Genomic DNA, 21,657 nt, shown 5'->3' with positions numbered 1-21,657 from the left:
AAAAAAAAAATAAAAAAAATGTTCCATCTGGAAAGAAAGTAATTTTTCTTTAATAAAAAAAAAAAAAGCTTTGGAGTGCCTTGGGTGTGTTGGGTAATTGCGTACTCAAGAAATGAAGTTACATAAGTGAAGACACTCCTGTAACCCCAGCCTGCCAGGGAGACGGGCGCTGCAGAAAAACCACTCGTCACAGAACAGCCCCAGTAGATGCAACAGGGAAGAAGCTTTCTCCTTTGTGCTATATTCACAAAGAGAAGTTGTTTTTGGCATGTCTGTCTGGCACCAGAGGAGTCCCCATTTTTATCCTGTGGAGCTGCTTTTTTCTTCTGGGTGTTGTGGGCAGAAGTTTCCTTTTCCGACGTGGAAGGGGAGAGGTCTGGGTATTTTCCATAGTTCGTCGCGAGGCTTCGCCGCCGCTGGTTGAAAGAGGCCAGGTAAGCTCCTTCTGGAGGCAGGGTGGGAGTCGGAAGCCAAATCTTGGGCCAGCGGCTCTGGTGGCTTCCATCCTACTGCCGTCTGGGGAGGGGGAGGAAGGAACTGGAGGGACGCAGAGGTGGCACGTAGCAGGGCACGGTGTGTAGGACGCCGGTCTGGGTTTCCCACTTCAGTGAGGAAGACCCACGCAAATCCTAAACAGCAGACGACGATGTCCGCATCTACCTTTCGTGCTTACTGGTGTCTTTTTAGGGGAGGTTTAAAAGAAGGATGCTTTCTGGGCAAAACTGGGCTATACTGCATTTACTAAGTCTGTACGCTTTCAGTTAACATAGTTTATGCAACATATGGGCAGGCCTTTGTGTCGGCTTACATAGTTTGTTGTACAAATGTCAAAGGTAACTGCGTGTGAAACTATTTCATGTATTTATTTCAAATGCAATTTGATTTTTATGGTGCAAACATTTCACGAGTTAAGTTTGGGACGTGCAGCAGAACGACAAAGATATTTAATACTTTGCTTAATTTAGAAAAATGACCTTTCAGAGGAAAAGCACTGTGCTTGTCAAAAATACACTGATGAATTAATTTCTTGTGATGCCAGCGTGTTAGTTGACTTTTGAGAGCAACCTTATAGATAATGAGTTTTATTTTTATCTTAGATCAGTCTGATTGTAGTGCCTCTCGCAAATCAAGTGACTTTACTGACTTTTATGGTTATAAATACATAGCAAAATCTGCAAGAAAAAAAAAATAGAAAGGAAAAAACCAAACCGAAACAACCCAAAGCTGTCTGGTCAGCATGGAAGCATGGATACCTGGACAGTTAAACAATATTGCAGTTGTAAGATCAGTACCCCCATTCTCCACCCCACCCCGACTCCAGCCCTCCCCTTGCAGGATCTGGAAATACCCTACTTTTGTTCTGATTTTAAATGGCCCCAATAGAAACTACGTTGCCTGTGACAGCAATGTTGTCTTGCGTTAGAAAATACTTTGTTTCCACCGACTAAGTCAACGACTTTCCATTTGTAAAAGTCTGCAAGGCATTTGAAAGCAACTTTAGTACTTCTTGTAGGTTTCTGACTGCTTAAATTGATTTCTGTTTAGAAGCTAATCTTGCTCACTTTGACAAAGCTGGCAACTTCAGTGGGTTTATTTGTGCAGATAGAGTGAGAAAGATTCAGCTTTTGATATAAATACTTTAGCTGTCTGGTTTTGGAGAACTATTTTCTTACAGTTAATTATGCATCCTTAAAAATGTGTACATTCATACACATATGTGGAGGGAGAGATGGCAGTCTAGTTTGCAAACTATTGAGCTTCGCTTTGCCTATCGATGTTTTTAATTTTAGGTTGAGTCAGAACAATCTCCAAAATGTTAAGACAGACTCAGATCAAGAGAGTTACAAGTCAGGTCACGGATATTGTCCCATGTAGCGTTATATATATACTGTCTATAGGTGGCTATTACCAGAACATCGGCGTATTTCAATATATTGCTTTAAAAGTTATTGCCGGGTTGGTTTGAAGTGGTCCTTTGAGTGATGTTCGCTTGGGCAGGGACAAATGTCGGAACAGGAGGTTTGTGTTCTTGGGAGCCATCGGCAGCTGCTGGGACTCGGGGCCGGTAAGGGGGAGAGGGATGTGGGAGAAGGATTGGCATGGATCGGGCTTAGGAACCGGTTTGTGGGAGCTAAAATATTGCCAAAAAAAAAAAAAAAGGAAAAAAAAGAATTCCTTTCCGTGCTTGACTTCTAATGATTAAGATGGTTTTAGGTGGAGGGGTGCCAGCTTCAAAGCAAACAACTTTTACAGGTTTTGAAGTCTGTGTTCAAAAGAAATACTGAAGGGTCAGTAGCCAGGTAGGCTTGTGACCAGGACCGAAGCGTCTGTATGAGCAGACAAAGTGAGTCTGAGTGCAGCAGCCTAAAAGGTTGCAATGTGAGTGAAACGCTAAAACATTTCAGTGAACATTTGAGTAATGCTTAAAACACATGATAAACCCACATGGTTTTAGCTTAAATCATGAAATTTTAGTAGTATCTTAGTGTTCTTCTATTAAAAATGTCATCTCAATAATTTGGGTTGAGTATTGCATTTGCTGAAAATACAGTTAGCTGCAAATTGCCGTTGAAAGTAGAAAAGCCCGTATTGCTATTTTGACTGCCGTGTTTTTGCTGGAGTCGGTGGGCAGTGAGTTACTGTCCTGTTTTGGTGGTTACCGTCAGGTCACTCCAAACTCGGCTTGGCTGAGCATTTTTGGTAATACTGCAAATATACTCCAACTTTGCAACGGCAAACTTACTGTAAATCTGTGGTGATCTCTTTTTGGGTGGTAGTTTCTCAGAATAGCTTTAGTTATTGTTGGAAGAGTGGCAAGTTTAAAGGGTATTGCATGCCTGTAATGGTATTTCATCTCAACCAAAACAAAGGATGTCAGTTTCTAAAGCAACCAGAATTATTTTTAACTCTTTCCTCATTTCTTTAAAACAAACCCAGAGTGATTCATCAGTATCCTGTCTCAAAGTGGCCCCTGCAAAGTGTTTCAGAGGGAGAATAACAAGGGGTTCAGTAGGCAATTTTGCAAGAACTGGCTGTGGACCGCGATGTTTTGTTTTGTGGGTTTTTTTAACCTTTCTTGCAGTGCAATTAGTAGCTGGGTGGTGTTCTGGAAATCACATTTGATCTCCATCAAGAACGTTATCTGTTTGTCCTTACACCAGGGTGTGTTCTTCTTAATAAAGTGAGTATTGAGATTCCCCGGTACACAGCTTCGGTATTTCGTGACAAAAGCCCCAAGAGCTAATATCTCATTGAAACACAATGGGTTTCTCTTTAGTGTTTTCAAACAGAATTGATCAATGAATTCATTTGCAGTGGGAAAGCTAAATCGCAAATGCATCCATTTTAAATACCTGCCTGAAAGCAGGGAGGAAACGAGAGCCGAGATAAATTGGTAAGACAAAACCGGTGAGAAGTTCAGCTCCTACGACCCACATCTTGATAGCAGAAGTAAGAGTTAAGAGGTTTCGGTTTGGTCTTTTTTTCCAGTAGTGCTCAGTTTTACCTTCCTTGTTACATTTATTATTCTATATACCCGTATTATGTCAAATATTTTCCACCTCTCTGTAAATTAAACTGCTATAATCTTTTAGACTCTCATACAGAATCATCCGCAGGCTCCTAAGTATTTGTATTGCTCTTTGAACTTTTTCTATTTCTGAAATACTTGTATTATTATTGTCTATATAATTCCTGAAGCAGCCCAACATTTTACCTGCAAATACCGCCTCCTCCCACAAAGAATTAAAAAAATAAATCAGCAAAGTGCCCAGGAATGAACCTTGTGCACTATGTGGTTTTTTTCAGAGAATCATTGAGACCTGCAGGTCAGTTCCTCAGTGCCGCGCACCCAACAGGTCATAAATTGAATGTATGAGTAGTTTAAACAACTGCAGGGATTCGACCTATTTATTTCTTTCTGCATTTCAGCGTTTTGATCGTGGCTTTTTGCCTTAGCAGGCATGTTGTAGCACAGCATTCCAGGTCCAAACACTTTGCCACAGCCTGCAGTTTAGGCTGTTAATGTCCTGGTTGGGTTGCATTGCTCTAGCTGTCCTATGAGGAGGTGGCTCCTAAGGTGTCATATGATAGACTGTAGTTAAACCATGAATTAAACCAGGAGCTTAAACTGTTTGCGTGCTCAGAACTGTATCCTGGTAATAATTTAAAAACGGTGTCTGGTTTTCCATATTTCGATCCCAATTTTACAAGCGTTTCTTAATGAGCACCATTGGGTTTGTCCCTGCTGTTGTGCTAGATTTGGAGTAACAATTTCCAAATCTTCTGTTTGCTGTAGCACGTGAGGTAATGAAATTGCAGCCACCAAAATCTTCAAAATTATCTGCTAGGAGTGTGAAAGTGTAAATTTTATCCAGTTGATAATTGGTAATTAAGGTCAGATTCTTGTTACTGTATCCTGGCTTGAGTTGTTAATGGATACTTGGTGAGTATTCAATTTGACTAAAACTTAATTTCTGGAAGTTCTTAAAAATAAAACTGTCACAGTTTAAATCAGTTGAAAGTAATTATTAAATCGCTTAAAACAAATGAGAACTAAGGTGTTAAAACACCTAAATCATAAACTTGACGTGAACGGGGAGTGATGGTTTGGGCTTTTGTGTGTCGGGTTTGCTTATTTCTTTACTTTTAAAGTATTATATGTTTAAAATCTATTCTAAAACATGAAGCCAAAAGCCAAATACCTGACTACCCATAAGAAATTGGTTAATCTTGCCTCAGGATTAACCTGAGGTTATTTGGTTTGTAATTATGAACTGTAGCTACAGAAAATGAGAAGCTGGACAGAAAGACTGCCAAAGACAGGAAAGTGTCAGGTCATCTCCTGTGACAGTGTGTATTTTAATTAAACTTAGTCACCAATGAAATACTATCCAATTTTTATTTACAAGGGAAAAGAAATGGGAAATCATGTGTTTAGTATTTTCCTACTTGCTGTGATTTCTCCTAAGTAGAGTCCTCAAAGTGTGAACTGATCTATCATCTCAGGAAGAAGAAAGCAAAAGGAGAAGAAAATACTTTAAGTGCATCATTTCTGCAGCGTAGACACTGTTTATTGGCTTTGTGTTGTACTTCATCATTTCCTTAGGTTTTTTTCCCCTGTACTATCTTTCATCCTGCCTTTGTTCTCCTGGCTCCTTTCCTTCTCCCTCACCCGTTTCAACGTGGAGCAAACTATTTGCCTGTATTTTTGAGAACCACAAAGAGAGAGAAATGCTTTTTGAGCTCTGTGCACAGCCTGAGGTCTTCCCCAGGTCGGAGGCATCAGAAGCCTTTGACCTACTGTGGTTCACACAGCAAGTGCCAGACGTGTGCATTCATTGGACGCCCTCCTTGTACGTACTACCACTCACAGCCTTGAATATCAGCAGCAGGTGAGTTTGGTGGCAGTAGAGGGGAGCGGAAAGGTCTTGCTGATGTGATTCTTGGCATAGGAGGGGTCAGCAAAAGAGGAAACCTGAGAGAGGTTGAGGAGCATCGAGCCCAGCCTTGCTCCTGGAAAATCTAGTCATTCCAGCAGTTTTGCATGACGGTTTATAACCATGAACAAAGTGAATCTGGAGAAGATAATAAGCATTAGGGAGAAGAATAAGTATTTGGAGAAGAGTAGGTGTTAGGGAAGCAGCACTTGTTCCTTGGCAGGCAATCACTAATGGTTTGTCAAGGAAGTCCAAGGAAAGAGCCCCCAAAGTGCAGAGGCAGACGGTGTCCACCACCAGTGAGATCTGCCACCGGCTGCTGTCCCGCTCCCCCCGGTACCTGACCGTGGGCCTGGCTCAGCCGTGTGCGTCTGTGCAAAGTGATGCATCCCTTGTCTTCCATTGCAGGGTGCTATCCGGGGAAAGTGTCAGATTGACAGCTGTGGACTGTTTGTTCCTCTCCTCTTCTCTTTTCTCTTCCCTTGGGTAATGCCCCTTCGGTATAATATTAGGTTTGGTTGAAACGTTCTTGGTGTTTAGTAGGGCTCTCCTAAGCTTCAGCGAGAAGTTGGCAGAGCCTTTTCCTTCAACGCAACTCCAGGTGTCTAGGTCAGGGGGACTCGGTGCTTTAGTAGCCACTGTGAACCTCCTCGGAGAAGAGAAATTAAAGAGCGAGAGAGGTTGTCTGGTCGGCCTCATTCTCTCCTCCTTCCCTTCTTTGTGCGTGCAAAGTTTCCAATGTTATTTTTCTTCCTATTAACCATGCACAATTTTTGTCTCTGTTAGCTTTTCTCTGGCTGGAAATGTGGAAACTTTGAGCAGAAATGTATTTTAGCTGAGTTGTTGAAAAAGAAAATTGAGAAAAATACTTCTGTAAATAGGTAAGACACATTTGAAACTGAAATAAACAGTTTAGGGGTATACATGGGGGAAATGCCTCTTAAAATCTTAATAGTTTGGGAAATTTGGGGCTGATTCTTAGGTCATTAATTTTAGTGCTACCAAGAAAACGTCCAAACAGGCATGTTAAAAACAAAACCGAAAAGCAGTTCCAGGGCATTATACTGGGTTTGTATTTTCATTGTTTTAGTCAAGGAGCACATTCTAATAATTTCTTCTCCCACTCACCATATTTTCCAGAAGTCATTGTTCCAGCAAAACACACCAAGCCAAAAAAAAAAAATCTTACTGTAAATGAGTTAATAAAGTTGGATGCAAGTCTTTCAACTCTGTTGTGGCACGGGGTTGACTTGTGTAAAATCTTTTTGTCCAAGGCCAAAAAATAAAATCTGTTTGAGGACTTGAAGTCCCTGAATGCTCACTTTCGGCTCATCGCTTCTGAAGCGAGCGAGCTCCAGGCTTAATTGTTGGGTTCCAAGTGCAGGGTGGGATGGTGTGTGCGGCAGCTTGCCGTGGCTTTCTCCCCCACGTTCCTCACCGCCCCCTCATCTTCCATCAGACGATGCAAAATTGAGCGTGAAAAATTCTAAATAAAAAAGGAAAAAACAGCCGGGCGATGTTCAGATTGCAGAGTGCTATCATTTTGTAGGTGTATAAGAAGCAGCTAGTTAATTATCTTCCTAAGCTTGCAAGTAGAGAAAGAAAATTTCGCCAGTGAACCGAGATAAAGGAGGGAAGAGGGCTAGGCTTAGGTTTTGGTTTAATTTTACTTGTGGTTTGTTTTGGGGTTTTTTTGTTTTTTTTTAAGAAATCATAATGGTTTGCTGTTTCACAGCAATAGGAACTGTACTTCTTGTGGGATGAGGTGAATGTGAGTGGATCTATATAATTTTTGCTTCATTTTTCAAAACATTGTTTAGCATATTAGTAATACACCTAACTATCTGTATACTACCATGTTTGTTTCCTATTCTTTTTTTGCTAAACAAAACCTTCTCAGCTTCTTGTAATAACTAGCTTTTTGTATCAAAATTAATTGTCAACATTTGTATAAAAATTAAGTGTCAAGGTTCCAGGTGTGGTTTTGTTGGTTTTTTTTTTCCCAAGAGTTTATTTGTTGTCTAAGGGTCTCTTAGGGATAATCAAAAAAGGAACGCCAGGAAGATACCTCAGCCTACTTTCTTTTATGTCTTGGGGAGAGAAAGAGAGAGAGAGAGAGAGACAGCGTATTTCGATTTTTTTTCTTCACGTTTGATGCTGATTACAATCCAGAGCACATAGCAAATGTTTTAACAACTCCCAGCCCCACAAAAAAAAGAAAAAGAAGCAAAATCGATTTCGGTCAGGACTCTGCTTTGGAGGAGTCATTAAAGATTTCACCGATTTATTCCTTTTCTCTGTAAATCCAGCCCCGGAAAAGACCTTCTGGGGCTCTGTTGCAACACATTTTTGGTTGTCAGCAGTGCTTATAAATCATGCTGGCTTCTTCCTCTCTGCTCCCTTTTTACCAGGCTTGTGTGACCTGAACAATTTTGACTTTTTGCAGCGGTTGGGGATGGGGCAGTGCTGGCCCTGGCACAGCTGGGGTGGGCAGGGTGCCTGCGGGTGGCAACAGAAACAGGGTACCAGCATCGTCGGTGTCCCCCTGGGACCAGCCTCTGCTCCCGGGAGCAGCCAGAGCAAGCACGGAGGAGGAGGAGGAGGAGGAGAGAAGGCAGGATGGGAGCAGGCTGCGCCAGAGACAGGTTTTAACAAGTGCCTTGGGACCAGCACAGCTCTGCTCCGAGCGGAAATCTTCATTTTATGGGACTTGGGGAAGAAGAGCTTGAAAACGGCTCGTGTGGCTTGCAGGGGAACCAGGTGGGTGCTTAAAGCTGAACACTGCCATAGCAGGCTGGTGTGTGGCTGTGACCATAAAATAATCCCCTCCTAATAACGTGGGCATTTGTCACTTGGCCTCCTGTGAAGAGAAAGCTTCAAGTCCTCTGTTTTTCCTGAAGAAATGGATACCTGTTTAGATGGGAGGTTACCAGCTGGCAGGACACGGGCTGAATCTGGCCCCCAGGATGTTTTCATAGAATCATAGAATGGTCTGGGTAGGAAGGGACCTTAAAGATCATCTGGTTCCAACCCCCCTGCCATGGGCAGGGACACCTCCCACTAGACCAGGCTGCTCAAAGATTTTCCTACGCTCCGTTCCCTCTCCCTGAAATAAGAAGCGGTTGTTTCGTATGTCCTCATCTTCAAAGGTTTGTCTGCCATTCAGCCCCCTGAATAAGCAACCCAAGTAGCAGGACACCCAGGTTTTTGTGTTGCAGGAGGGATATAGTGTAGGACCCGTTGCTGTGTGCTGTGGGTCGCCCTGCAAGGTCAGCTCGCAATTTCTACCTCAGTTAATGGTTAGCGACTTAGTAACTCATGTATAACAGCTCTTTAAAAGTAGTAAAATAACAAAGCTGCTGCATTGCTTTTCATTTCAGCTCATCCTCATTTTCTGGGAGTGTGTTGGTGAATTACACAGTCCATTTTAATTTCCTTTCGGTACGGAACATCGCCCTTATGTGCCTGATTTCCTCTCGGCGTGCCTGCCGAATGGCCCCCTCCTTCCCAAAGCAGCACCTTGGGAAGTGCCTGGCGAATCTGCATGATTTAGGGTCATCGACCCACAACTTCCCTGCTTAACCCTGTGTAGGGCATGCACAGTTTCTGGAGAGGTTGTTTGTCCTTGCTTCCACCGCCTTGGGTGGGAATGTCTCACAGACTGAAGAACACCACATGTTCAATGGGGTACTTGATTTTCATCTCAGGTCTTGGGGGAGGATGGGAGCAGGTAGAGGAGAACAGTGAAATAAATCACTGCAGTGAGTTATTGGCTCAATATGTATATTTTCCACCCCTGATTTGTGTTTGCCCTGAGAAGGGAACATGAACTGCCTAGGGCTGTTTTGTTCGTAAGCCTCTTAGAGTGGCTAAGCCTCAGTTCATGGCTGGAGCATGCTATTAACAATATCATATCTTTGTGCCTTCCCTCAAGTTTTGTCTTTCAGGTTACACCTAGTCCTACATCAGCTTGTATTGACTAGTTTTTCAAAGGCGTTTTTCTTTTCGTCGGTCCAATTTCTGTTGCTGTTTTTCACTTTAAAGCTGCAGCTAGTAACGTTTCATTCAGCATATAAAAAAATGAGGGCAAAAACGGAAGATTAGTATGGAAAGATAAACTTGCAGAGTCCACAGAGCAAGGTTTACCGTAACAAGTTAATTATGGATCTTTTTTATTTTGTTTGGTTTTTAACACTAAGACCCAGTGATGCCATTCCGAGGGTTCATATGTTGGACTGTATTCACAGACTTTGGCTTGTAATACTAATTTCTTGGAAAAACAAGCAAGCAAAAAATGAGATACCTTTGTTAAATTAACTAAAAGCTTCAACTTTGCATTTAACGTTTAGGGATGCTAAGGAAGGATTTTGAATTTGAAGGTGAGCGTGATTTTTGCAGCCCTGTTCAAAAGGTGGATTTACCAAATAGCGTAAAATTGCAGCTGACTGTTGACCTGGAAGAAGTCCTAAGCTGTGTGTTATAAAGAAGGTACACAGAGATGCTTCCAGTGGCGAGGAGGGATGGGCAGGGTGGCTGGAGGTGATGACCCAGAGGCAGGTTCTTTGAGCTGCATGGTGAAGGGAGGATGGTGTCTGGGGAGGCTGGGTTTTACAGACAACCTGGAAATAAGGACGGGATTTTAAAGAGAAAAGACAGAGCATCGAGTGAACTCCCCCTACACACCCCAGAAGAAAAATCTCTTGTGTGTTAAGTTTATTGAGAGGCTGATATTTACCCATTTTGCAGTCGATACTCATTCCACAGCAGACAAACACTGCCTGCCGCTTTACAGTTAATAAAAATGTGTCTCTGTCGATTCTCATTCTTTTGAGTGATCCGGGCAAGAGCACGACGGTGAAGTGGCAGCGTTGCTGATTTGATGGAGTTATCCACGGTGGTAAAGATGAAGATGCAAATGAAAATGCAAAGGATTGCAAAATGACATTAGGTTGCTGTGCAACCGTATTATGAAATGACAAATGAAATTCAGAGTGGATAAATGCAAAGTGATGTCCACAGGAAAAAATATTCTAACTTTTCATGTAAATCGAGTTGCTTGTTAGCACTCTGGCATGAGATCTGGGGGTCATATATTTGTGTGGAGAAGTAGCTGTATACTCGCTAGCTGTCAAAAAGCAAGTAAAACATTAGGAATGTTTATGGCATAAGTAGAGAAAAACATACCTGTCACGGTATGTGTCTGTGATGTGCCTTCATCTGGAATAGTGGGATCGATTCTGGCATCTTCCTCCTAACTGTCTCTCCTTTCCTCACTTCCACCTCCAAAGAGGATAAAATAGTACTTGCAAAAGCTGCAAAGGTTCTAAGTCTATTGAATAGCTTTTGTATAAGGAATGGCTAAGTAGACGAGGCCCTGCACTTTGGAGGAGAGTGATGTGAAAAGCTCACATGGATTCAAAGTACACTTGGAGAAACTAATGTAGGAGTAATCGGTGGGACCCATGAGGTTCAAACACAGCTTCTGAGACATGCTTTAGAGCTGCGTGGTTTTAGAGTCTGGGCCTTGCCACGTGTCCTCTTCTGCTTCTCCCTCAACTTCTGCTCTTGGCTGCTGCTGGAGGCAAGGCATTGGGCTGGGCTTTTGACTTGAATTGTAGGCTTCTGCTTTGCTTCCTTTTTCATTAGTGTCATCAAAAAAGTATTTTTTTTCATAGCCCTCTTGTCCATCTTAATATCAGGTAATTATAAGAACTTCAGTATCTAAAGTCCTACTAAAGGTCTAATTATTTAAGCCCCTTCCATCACGATTTCAGGATCTCGGTAGAGAGGTATTTTTTAAGGTATGCTAAGCTTAAGAGAATGAAGCTGGTTTTGAGCGGCGTTGTTGGTACTTTAGGTTCCTCCGTGCTGAATTTATCTACCTACATGATATCTGCCTTGTAAACTCCGTAGCATTTGAGGAACTCCAGAAATAGAAGAAGAAATTGCAGAGCAGTTTGACCCCTCGGAGAACTTGAAGAAAGCCTCTGCTCTGTTGTCTCAGGTGATGAAACATCAGCCCTTGATGTTGTTCTACCTGTTGAACCAGTTTTGTGCCTTTCCGCACGCAGTTGGGCAAGCCCTCCCTCAGCAGCCTCGCAGTTGAGGACGAGTGCTTTCGGAGTACCGGAAAGATGGATGGAAAGTTTTTTCCCCTGTTTGGCTGGGGAGTGGCTGGCTCGACTGTTTGCTGCTTTGGTATAGGATCTGCATTTGAGAAAATACAGAAATTAGAGAAATCTTTTGGGCCCCACCTGTTGTTATTTTTGCATATGTTTCTGGTGAGTGGAAAAGTTTTGTTTGGTTTTTTGGTTTTTTTTTTGTTTTGTTTTTGTTTTTTTAATGCTTGCGGGGGTTTCACTGGCGTTTATTCCATTTGTGTCAGGCTTTAAAAAAATGAATACATGAAAAACACAGTTTTTTCCAGGTTTTGGGACGTAAGATCAAAGGCCAGTAAACCTATCAGGGGGAGGGAACCTGTCCCAGTGCGGAAGGTGTGAGGGTGCTCCTGGCAGCAGCTTGGAGAAGGTGGTGAGCTGGAGGCGACTGGTGGTGGGCTTTGATATTTTGTTTTAGTTTTTAACCCCGATGCTGGTTTAGGTATAGAAAAAAAAAAAAAAAAAAAAGAAAAATTAAAAGCCAGAAAGCCAAAATTAAGCCTGGAACAGTGAATACCCTAGAGGCTGTTAAATAATTATTAAGCAGCTTTTAGTGATAGTGATCACCCTGTCCTAGGTACACACAGCTGGAATTTGGCAGCCGGGGCAGAACAATGCTGCGGCATCAGCATAGCAATGGGGTAATTACTGTGCTGGGCGGCTGATTAGGAGCTATGCAAATGGCACTGCAATCAGTACCCGTGTTTGTGCGTTGTTGCGGGGAATGAGACAACGTGTAGATGCGTTCTCTCCGGTGGCGCAGCTCCTGCCGCTGGGAAGAGCGCACGGGGTCTGAGGGCGGCCCCGCTTTGTGGGGCAGGTGGCAAAGGGGCCGGCTGTGGGAAGTGCCGCCCCTGCACGGTGGCTTGCACCGGCTGAAAAGGTGGCCAGCAGGAGATGTTGCCCAAGATGCTTCACCTGCACTTCTGATTTTTTTTTTATTTTTTTTTTTGTGCGTGGCAGCTCCTGTGCCTGTCCCCAGCGGTGCGTCCCTCTTCCCTGTATCCCTTCTGCCACCAGTGCTGCAAGGCCACAGCCATCCAAAAACCCCCACCCCACCCCCCAGGTTCAGTTTTTAGAGAGTTTAAAAGCCTCAATAAAAAATTCAAATCATGTAAACGAACAAACAAACAAAAAGTTGTGAATCGATGACATGGTGACACAGGGACTGAGTTTGGGTTCGTATGCAAAGTGCTTCTGCAACGTATGTGCATATACCTCGTCAGCCCTTCCGTGCTTAAGCAATATGTGCGATGGCAAAGATAAAGCTATTATATATTTAATTTATATACAACCTCTCCATTGACTGTTTTATTATATGTTCAGTGTAGCTTTTCATTGCTGGTACTAATTTAATCTGCAGATTACGGATCGTATTTTCAAATATGCAAGCCTCTTTTTTTCTTAAAATGAAGAAGAAGAGGAGGATGGTTTTTGTCTTCTATTTTCAACGGGGTTATGTAAAGTATCTGTCATGGGTTTTTCATTTTTAAATGCAAATAATTATATATGGCAGGGAGTATGATGAGCATTCAAAGTTGACATTAAAATGAAAATGCATAAAATTTTCCCGAAAAACTGATCAAACAGGTCATTAGTCAAGTTTATAATGACTAGTAGAACATTTAAAGATGGTTTAAATCTCATTTAAGATGTTTAAAAAAGTAGTTGATGGTTTTTAAAATGACAGCTGCTCCTGTATTGTCCTACTACTTGCTGAGAGTTTTAAATTCACATCATTTTTAAGAGGTCTTTTTCTCCCCCCACCGTCTCTTACAACTGTACAAGCAACCTTCAAGCGCGGTAGCATCTGACAAACTGAGATTTAATCTGTTTTACCTTGCGTTTATGGTTGGCTGGGGACATCCGTGCTATCAGGCTCAGTGTTTGGCAACCCACTAAGCCGTGGTGCTGTGATTCTCTAAGCCCCAAACTGGAAAGGAGAAACCACAAAACAAACCGTACGCCAAAAGGTGTTGAGTTCCCACACTGTAAAATTAGAGGAGAGGTAGGGACGGTTTCTTCCTCATCTGATCTTTTCCTTTTAATCTTGAGGGCTCCTCAGTAAATTAGAAAAGGGAAATATACGGGGACAGAAGAGTGGTTTCTAATTAAAAGTAGATTTAAATTTGAGTGGGAACAGTGCATCGTCCTATGGGTTTCATCGACTGCCTTTTGCTCCTGTTTGCCAGCTCTGTCAGTGTTCATTTTGTGGCAGCGGTGGGACCTCTGGGCCATCAAATGCTTCCTCAGGTGCCCACCTCTGCCAGCTCCTGCACCTCCTGGCCACCGGGTCCCCTCCTTCTGCACCGAGGGTGGCCAGTGCTGCCATCCCTCCTTCCCATTGTGAGCCCCGGGTGCATTGCGACCTGCTCCCCCGGCTCTGCCGCCTGGGTTTCAGGTTTGGAGGCTGCTCCGGGAAAGCCTGCGTGCAGGGGCCTGCCGAGCCTCCACTCTTCCTGAGGGACGGGCAGGAGGCAGCATCCCGCCGACTGCCCCACCAGCTGCGCTGCGCTCTCAATTAACCTAATGGGCTCCTTGTACAGACAAGACTCTTGGTTGGGGTTTTTTTGGTCTAGTTTTTTTTTTTAATTAGCTGGTTGAAGGAAGTCTTGGGATTCATCTCAGTTAACCACAACGCATTAGGACTGTGGCATTCTCGTTTTAGCAGGTTGTAAAGAACCTTTCCTCCTAGTGAAAGGGAGAAGCCGAGCATCGCAGCCTCCTCTCAGTGGGGCAAGGCGGCTTCTCCATCCTCCCCAGCCCCTGGTGGGTACCGCAGACGGGCTGCCTCGGGATTAAACACTGCCTCTGGTGCTGCCATGGTTTCCGCTGGGATGGAGTTAACTTTCTTGCTAGCAGCTGGCATTGTGCTGTGTTTTGGATTTGGGATGAGAAATTGTGTTGATAGCACGCTGGTGGGTTTGGTTGTTGCTGAGCAGTCAAGGCCTTTTTCACTCCTCACACTGCTCCACCAGTGGGTAGGCTGGGGGTGCACAAAAAGTTGGGAGGAGACGTGGCCAGGACATCTAACCCCAACTGACCGAAGGGATGTTCCATGCCATGTGACATTGTGCTCAGCCTATAAAGGTGGGTGAAGAAGAAGAAAGGAGGAAGATGTTCAGAGTTATGGCATTTTTCTCTTCCCAAGTAACTGTTATGCCTTATCCCAAGTAACCAAAAGCCCTGCTTTCCTGGAGATGTCTGAACACCTGCCTGCTGATGGGAAGCAGTGAAGGAATTCTTTGTTTTGCTTTGCTTGCGTGCACAGCTTTTGCTTTACTTACTAAACTCACTTTATTTCAACCCGAGGCTTTTCCCACTTTTACTCTTCCAGTTCTCTTCCCCATCCCAACACGGGGCAGTGAGTGAGCAGCTGCATGGTCCTAGTTGCCGGCTGGGGCTAAACCACGACGGGTGCTGAGGGATCCCGCCACCCGGGGAAGCTCTCCAAGCTTGCATCAGCTTGGCGTGGTGCATCATCTTGGCACGGCTGCCCTTCCCGCCCGCCCTGCCGCCTGGACACAGGTGCTGGAAGCACAAGGCTTTCCTCTGGGAGAGGTGTGACATGGTTCCAGTGGGATGAGGGGGTGGGCTTGCGTCCTTCTGTGTCAAATCTGAGCTCTTCTTCATGCACCGTGCTGGTCTACACCATCCGCCTAGTGCTCAGGGCATTTTTTTTATTATTATTATTATCCATTTATTTATTTATTTATATGTGGTGGTCTTCTGATGCTTTTAGAATCACTTCTCATCCAGTGAAATGCAAAGGACTTTGTTTCTGGTGCGTTAGCCTGGTGGGTTTCGGTAGTCAGGAGGCGGAGATTTCCGCACGAGAGTCTCAGCCTTGTTTCACTTGCTCTCTGAATTTAAGTAGCGATGGGAAATGCCGTGTTTTGAACTTTTGTCGGTCGTTTTCTCAAGCGGTGCCTCTCCCCCCAAAAAGAAACCCCACTTATGATCTTGTTTTCAGTAATACTTCCCAATGTGCACAGGGTGATTGCATTAATATACTTCAGCTGAAGAATATTTTGTCCCTGCAGTTCTCTTCTCTGCTAGTGATCCAGATGATCAATGCAGGAAAATATAATGGAAGTGGTATCTTTCTTTGTGTCTATTGAGGAACATGCAGAATGATTTTGAAAATTACTTTTCAGATGTCTTCTGATGAAGCAAGGTAAGAGAGAGTGTGTTTTTTGAGAAAGCAACAAGAAAAAAAACTGTTGCCATCTGAAGCTGTTTTGCTGGAGGTATTTTTAGGATGACTCAGGCGTAAGGCCCGAGAGTTGTTGTTGCCTTTAACTGAAGGGAAAAAAAAAGATGCTGACATTTTCCTTCCAGCAGTTTTGGTTAAATATTTGAATATAAAACCCTAGCCTTTCAGGCAAGATATAAACTCATATTTTTTAAAGGTTTGATAAAATAGCCTGTTCTTAGCATCCAATATGGTGTAAATCTGCTAATTTCCCACTTACCCATAGAGTACAGGAGATTAAAAAAATAAAAACAAAGCCCCTTGTATTGTTTTAGAGCAGAAGTTTTGCGTCTTCATCAAGATGCCAAAAAAAAGCCTTTTTACAGTGATACAGATACATGCAAATATGGACAATGAAAAATATTCGTGTTTGGGCGTTTTGCTTGTGTTCAATGAACATTTCCCACCCACCACCCCCATGTAAGCGTTCCTGGTGGCTTAAAAATATTCCTCCTCAGTGACCGCCGCTCCATTCCTCTGTGTGTTGTCACTGCACAGGGTGACTTGTTCAGCAGGACAAAGTCATCTCACTACGCTGGCATGGAGTCTCTTTCATAAGCAAAAGAGAGAGGAATTTTCTTACGTCCTTTAAAAGAAAAACACAAAAAAACAAAACCCACAACGGGAAGATTTAGTTTGCTCCAGCTTAAATTGCCGTCAGGAGTTACTGGTATCATATTTTGCAAACCTTACACTTTTCGTTATTTCTGCTTTCCTTGCTGAAATTCCTAAACCTTTATTTTTCTTCCTTAACTGACCATATAAATAAGGCCTTTATACATTTTCTTGAAAATTCCTAATGCATTTCTAATACATGTAAACATGTTCAAGTTTGTATATGTTGATATGCTGATGTCTTTTAAAAAAAAAAAAAAAAGATCTTCATAAACTGCGTTTTATTTCTGGTATAATTAAAAACTGTGAGGTTATATCTCTCAGTGAAGATAAAAACTAAAGAATGCAAAGCTGGTGAAAAAATCCGGTTTATTTTTTCATTTCAAAACCTACCACAGCACCACCGTATCTCACTCAGACTGTTGGTATCCATTTAATGATCTATCACAGCAGGAGACATGTAAAACAAGAAGCACATTTTACTGCGTGCCACTCTCTTCCCTTGCATTCCTAAAAAGCACAGTTACATTATATATTTAAAACCCCAAGGAATTTGATGATATTTCCACGCGGCACATACCTGCTGTGAGAGCTGTATTGGACAATAACGTGAAAAGGTTTAATACTGGAGAAAGAAAAGCCATTGCATCCATGTTGTTTCTTTTTATTTTACACATATATATGTGTGTGTGTGTGTATATATATGCATATAAAAAACCCTATTATATGATGTTACCTGTACTTTGCTTTTTTTGGGATGCCAAGATGCTGGCACCTTGGGTTGTGACACTGCTATCATATGGAATCTCCTCTCTATGCAGCAGCAGCACATATGAAGATTTCCTCTTTTATTATGGCTCTGCTTTTCCCTCCTCTAATAAGCACTTAGTGAGAGGTGTCCCGTCTTAAATGAGAGCGTGTCTGTCACCGTCATCATTTGCTTTTAGAGGTGTGCTGCTCCAGAAGGCTGTCTGCCAAAGGTTGGGGACAATAGGATAGGTCTTACAAAAATCCAGTTGTCAAGGCCAGGCTGGATGGGGCTTTGAGCAGCCTGGTCTAGTGGGAGGTGTCCCTGCCCATGGCAGGGGGTTGGAACTAGATGATCTTTAAGGTCCCTTCCAACCCGAACCATTATGTGATTCTATGATTATTCAGTCATTTTATGGGAAATAAAGAGGATGCCGTGCCTGCCATGTATTAGAAATTTCCAGTAGTTGAATTACTTTCTCTTATCCTAGTAGAAGTAAATAATACTCCAGTGATAAAGAAATACTTCCTTCGTAAAATTTTCAGGTTGGACAGTATGTTCAGGATCACAGGTTTAAATCTGAAATAATACTAAAGCAAGTGAGTATTATCAGATAATCAGGTAATATTATTTACAATTAATAGTGGACTTTGCAGTTTTCAGTTCCTCCTGAGTTTTGCAGATGTAATGTATTTTTGCTTATAAAGAGTTTTCAAAGGTGTGTACTGTTAGAGAATCTATAATATAATTACGAAAGAACACGGTACGTTGTCTGAAATAATTCGCCTCAAAATGTTTCACGTGAGGCTAATTTAATGACACAATGAGTGGATAATACGCATTTGCCGGTAGTTAGGAAGTTATTGTTAGGAGTTGTGAGAGGAGCCAGGGGGGCCGCGTTTCGGTGCTAGGGTTCAGATCACGTTGTGTTACAGATCATGTAGGATCTGTAGGTGTGAAACGCGGCAGGCTGGCAAGCAGCTGCCACCAGTTTTGGTCAACAGTATTAAACCTGCCTTGGTGCCATAAGAAGTGGGGATAGCTGTGAGATACGGGTGGTTACAAGGATGTAGTCTTCAATGGAACCCACGTTAACACCCGTGTGTCTCATCCACAGTCAAAATCAGTGTTTCGCTTTCCAGAACCTACATTGAATTTTTTGGGGTGTTCGTGGTGCTTGGAAGCGCTCTGCACGCACCTCCCTGGGAAGGAAGACCTATCTGCAACAAATATAATTCCTTGGGGAAACTCATTCAGGAGACGCAGGAAGTGCAGGAGACTTTCTGGCTGTGCACCAAACATATGTTTACCTAGTTATTATTCCTGTTATCTGTGTTTCTTTGTTTGGGCTTACAGTCTGAGAAAGAAGTGGTTGGGAATTTCTGATAGGAGCTCAATTTTATGTATGTATATTTTTTTTAAATAAAAGAGAGAGAATTCAGCTAGGGGAGATCAAAGCATTTAATCTTTCTGGCAATCTAATGTAGCGTGCTTCCAAAATCCTTAAGTGATTTTTCTCTATAAAATAGGATGATCGTGAATTTAAATGCATACGTTCATTGTAGCATTTATATGAAATATGAACATAATTCTTTTAATAATGAAACTGCAGTTGTCTGTGTACTTAGGTATACATTTCGGTGACAAATCTTTTGCATCCTCTCAAAAGATAAACACCAAGTCTTGTACCTTAGGTACGTCTCTAAACAGAGGGGAAATGGGTTTTCTAGCCGATCTATGTTTCTGATTGCATGTCGCTTTTTGTCAAATCTTACAACTCCATTTACAGGGTTAATTTATTGATGTTTATTTTTTTCCTGCGTGTTCATGTATGTCATCAGCTGTCATGCAACTTTGTAAGTTGCTTATTCCACCACCTTTCTGTAAAGCAATAATCTGTGGGAAAACAGTATTAAGATTGTTAGATACGCTTTCCTCTAATAGCATTAGTGGCACATGTATCTAAAAGATGCTTTGTTTATGTTTCCTCTTCTTTTTGTTAGAAATGGTTATTTACAGCCTTTTCTATACAAAAAAAATGTATAGATACATAACAGTATTTCAGCTGTAGCTGAAATCCAGGAAGATGTTAAATACCAATTCTGCATTGTTTAAAGTCAGCCTGCGTAACTGGGTTGGTAAAGAGCTTGCGAAGGGTTGTTCTCTTTGAGTTGCTTGTGTTTGTCTTCAGCAGCCGGTAAGTCAGTACAAAAGAGCCTGTGTATAAAAACTTCACTTTAAATATATACGTATGTCTTGCTAACCTTAGAGGAACAAGGAAGAAGTTTAGCTTTTAAGATTGCGGTGGTGGTCTTTCTCATTAGCAGCTTCATTTGCTTTGGCTCTGGGCGTCTGCCCGGTCAGCATCCTTGTGAGATGTTTTGGTGCATTCTGTGGGACAACGTACTGGAGAGAAATGATGGAGCTTTAGTGAGGAAGGGAACCTGGTACTAGTTTTCAAAGGCAAAAACGCAGAACTGGAGCGAGCCGAACAAAAGTCGTTCTTAAAACCCGTGAGAAGGGTTTGCTTCTGTTATAATTTTTTGCTCCTACTGAGAAAATAATTGGAAAACAATTTCAGGCTTCAAATGTGAACGCATGGTTCCAACGTACTTGAGTGGTTCAGCTCATTAATATTAGGGAAGTCATTTAAACCCACTGATTTAAAAGTCCGTTGAAGAAAGGACCCATTTTCCAGAAACCTTGTGTTGTACAGGAACAGTGACTAAAAGTCAGACCGAGTAACGGCCTCCATCCACGCTTGTGAAGAAAGAGGTGAGGACTTTGCAGAGCTGTCCTCCTTCTACATATGGCAGCCGAGGAGTCTGCTATTTCCAGAGTCGTGCCAGCACAATCGGAAAGGTTTAGGGTGAATCCAGTTATGTTCTAAATTGCACTGCGTGGGAATTTCAGGTAGTTTCACAGAGGAATAAGCAGGGGGCTGCTGCTCACCCTCAGCTACTCCCGTGTGAGAGCATCAGCTCTGTTGCTTCACGTTGCAAATCCTGTTTGCTCTTTGTATCCCTGTGTTTAATGCTGCATTGTCTTGTTCTAACAGCATTTTTTCAAAAACGTATTAAAATACTCTGTAATGCACCATAATATCTATTCCAAAGAGTCCCCTGACTGCATAAATTATTGCAGATGGTACAAAACTACGGCGGGATTAGCTGTTGACTGCAGATCCAATGCCAGTGCTTTCCTTTATGCTGTTCCGTGTAATTTAACATGTCAATAGCCTTGCTGGTAAAACATGACAGAATTTTATATGGCCGTTTTACTCATAACGTGCTGCATATTTACGTGTGAATGGCATCGCTCCTAAATATAAATACATACCTCAAGACAGATTTCAGTAAATGACTTTTTAAAATCGTGGGGGTTTTATATATGTATTTTAATCATGACTTCTCTTTCTTGCAGACAAAATTGAAGAAGCACAAAAACAACTTAATGGAACGGAAGACCAACAGAGAGGTAATAAACAACCCCAAAAAATGAAATGGCGGGGGCGGGGGGGAACCAAACCTCTAGGGGCTGATCCGAAGCTTTCCTGCATGAATGAAAAGACTCCGCTGGGCTGGGTGCTGGATGCGGCCCCGGGCGCGTCCATCTGCAGAGCAGGGGCTGTGATCTGTAACGCCCCAATTTTGCTGAGACACGCAGGCTTTGCTTTAACCACTTGGGTAGCTGCGTTGACCTTGACGAGACGGCTGAAGCTGTAGCGTGAGGCATGTGCACAAGTTACCGACTACAGCCTGCACTAACCGTTTGTTGGTTCATTATGTGATTTACCTAATCATTAATCACCACATTTCGTTTATGGCAAGCAATATGTGATGATTTCTAACAGATGCTGAAGGGGGATCGATCATCACAGGTTATTTTAAGAAACAGACGACCTGTGACAGATTCAATCCGTGTGTTAGAGCTTAGAAAGCTGGTGGAGAGTCATTGCGTTTCGAGGCTGGCTGCCTGCAGCGGTACCTGTTTGCTTGTGTGATAAAGCTCATCTGCACACCCGCGGAGGAGCCCAGAGAGACATCGGTGGAGGGAGCCCAAACAACACCATGACGGTGTTCCCATGAAAGGTCCATATCCACAAGCCCAGAGGAGCACAGGGGCAGGTGGAAACACAAATTAAGGACACAGAAGAAGGGAGACCCTGTCCAGTCCCCTCCCAGGGCTGTCCCAGCAGTGTCCAGGTGTGAAATCCGTCACCATGAGCCGTTGGGGGCAGCTCCCCGGGTTGATTTTTAGACTAAGGGCATTGCTAGCTGGGGATGTGGGATATGTCGGGGGATGCAAGGGAAGAGCTTTTGGGGAATTGCACAGGACTTATTACAGGATGCCTAAAGGAGGAACCAAAGGTGGGAAAAGGGAGGAATTTAGGTGATATAGGGAGGAATAAAAGTGGGAAGTAGAGGGATAACAGAATAAAAG

General features: G+C 42.9%; 1 protein-coding gene across 4 annotated transcripts in view; it reads left to right on the top strand.

Annotated features, from left to right (window-relative positions):
- HIVEP1 (HIVEP zinc finger 1) overlaps positions 1-21,657 on the top strand; it is a 133,473-nt gene that overhangs the window by 52,002 nt on the left and 59,814 nt on the right. For all 4 annotated transcript variants that reach the window (XR_010069930.1, XM_063325912.1, XM_063325913.1 and 1 more), the window contains exon 3: positions 20,638-20,691. Coding sequence is in view for 3 of the 4 variants with exons in the window: in XM_063325912.1 (XP_063181982.1) it covers positions 20,638-20,691 (54 nt within the window). In the remaining variant the exon portion in view is untranslated. The remainder of the gene's footprint in view (positions 1-20,637; positions 20,692-21,657) is intronic.

The sequence above is a fragment of the Chroicocephalus ridibundus genome, chromosome 2, assembly GCF_963924245.1.
Source record: "Chroicocephalus ridibundus chromosome 2, bChrRid1.1, whole genome shotgun sequence".
Lineage (NCBI taxonomy): Eukaryota > Metazoa > Chordata > Aves > Charadriiformes > Laridae > Chroicocephalus > Chroicocephalus ridibundus.
The sequence above is the reverse complement of the archived record's forward strand: the minus strand, read 5'-3'. Positions and strand labels throughout refer to the sequence as shown.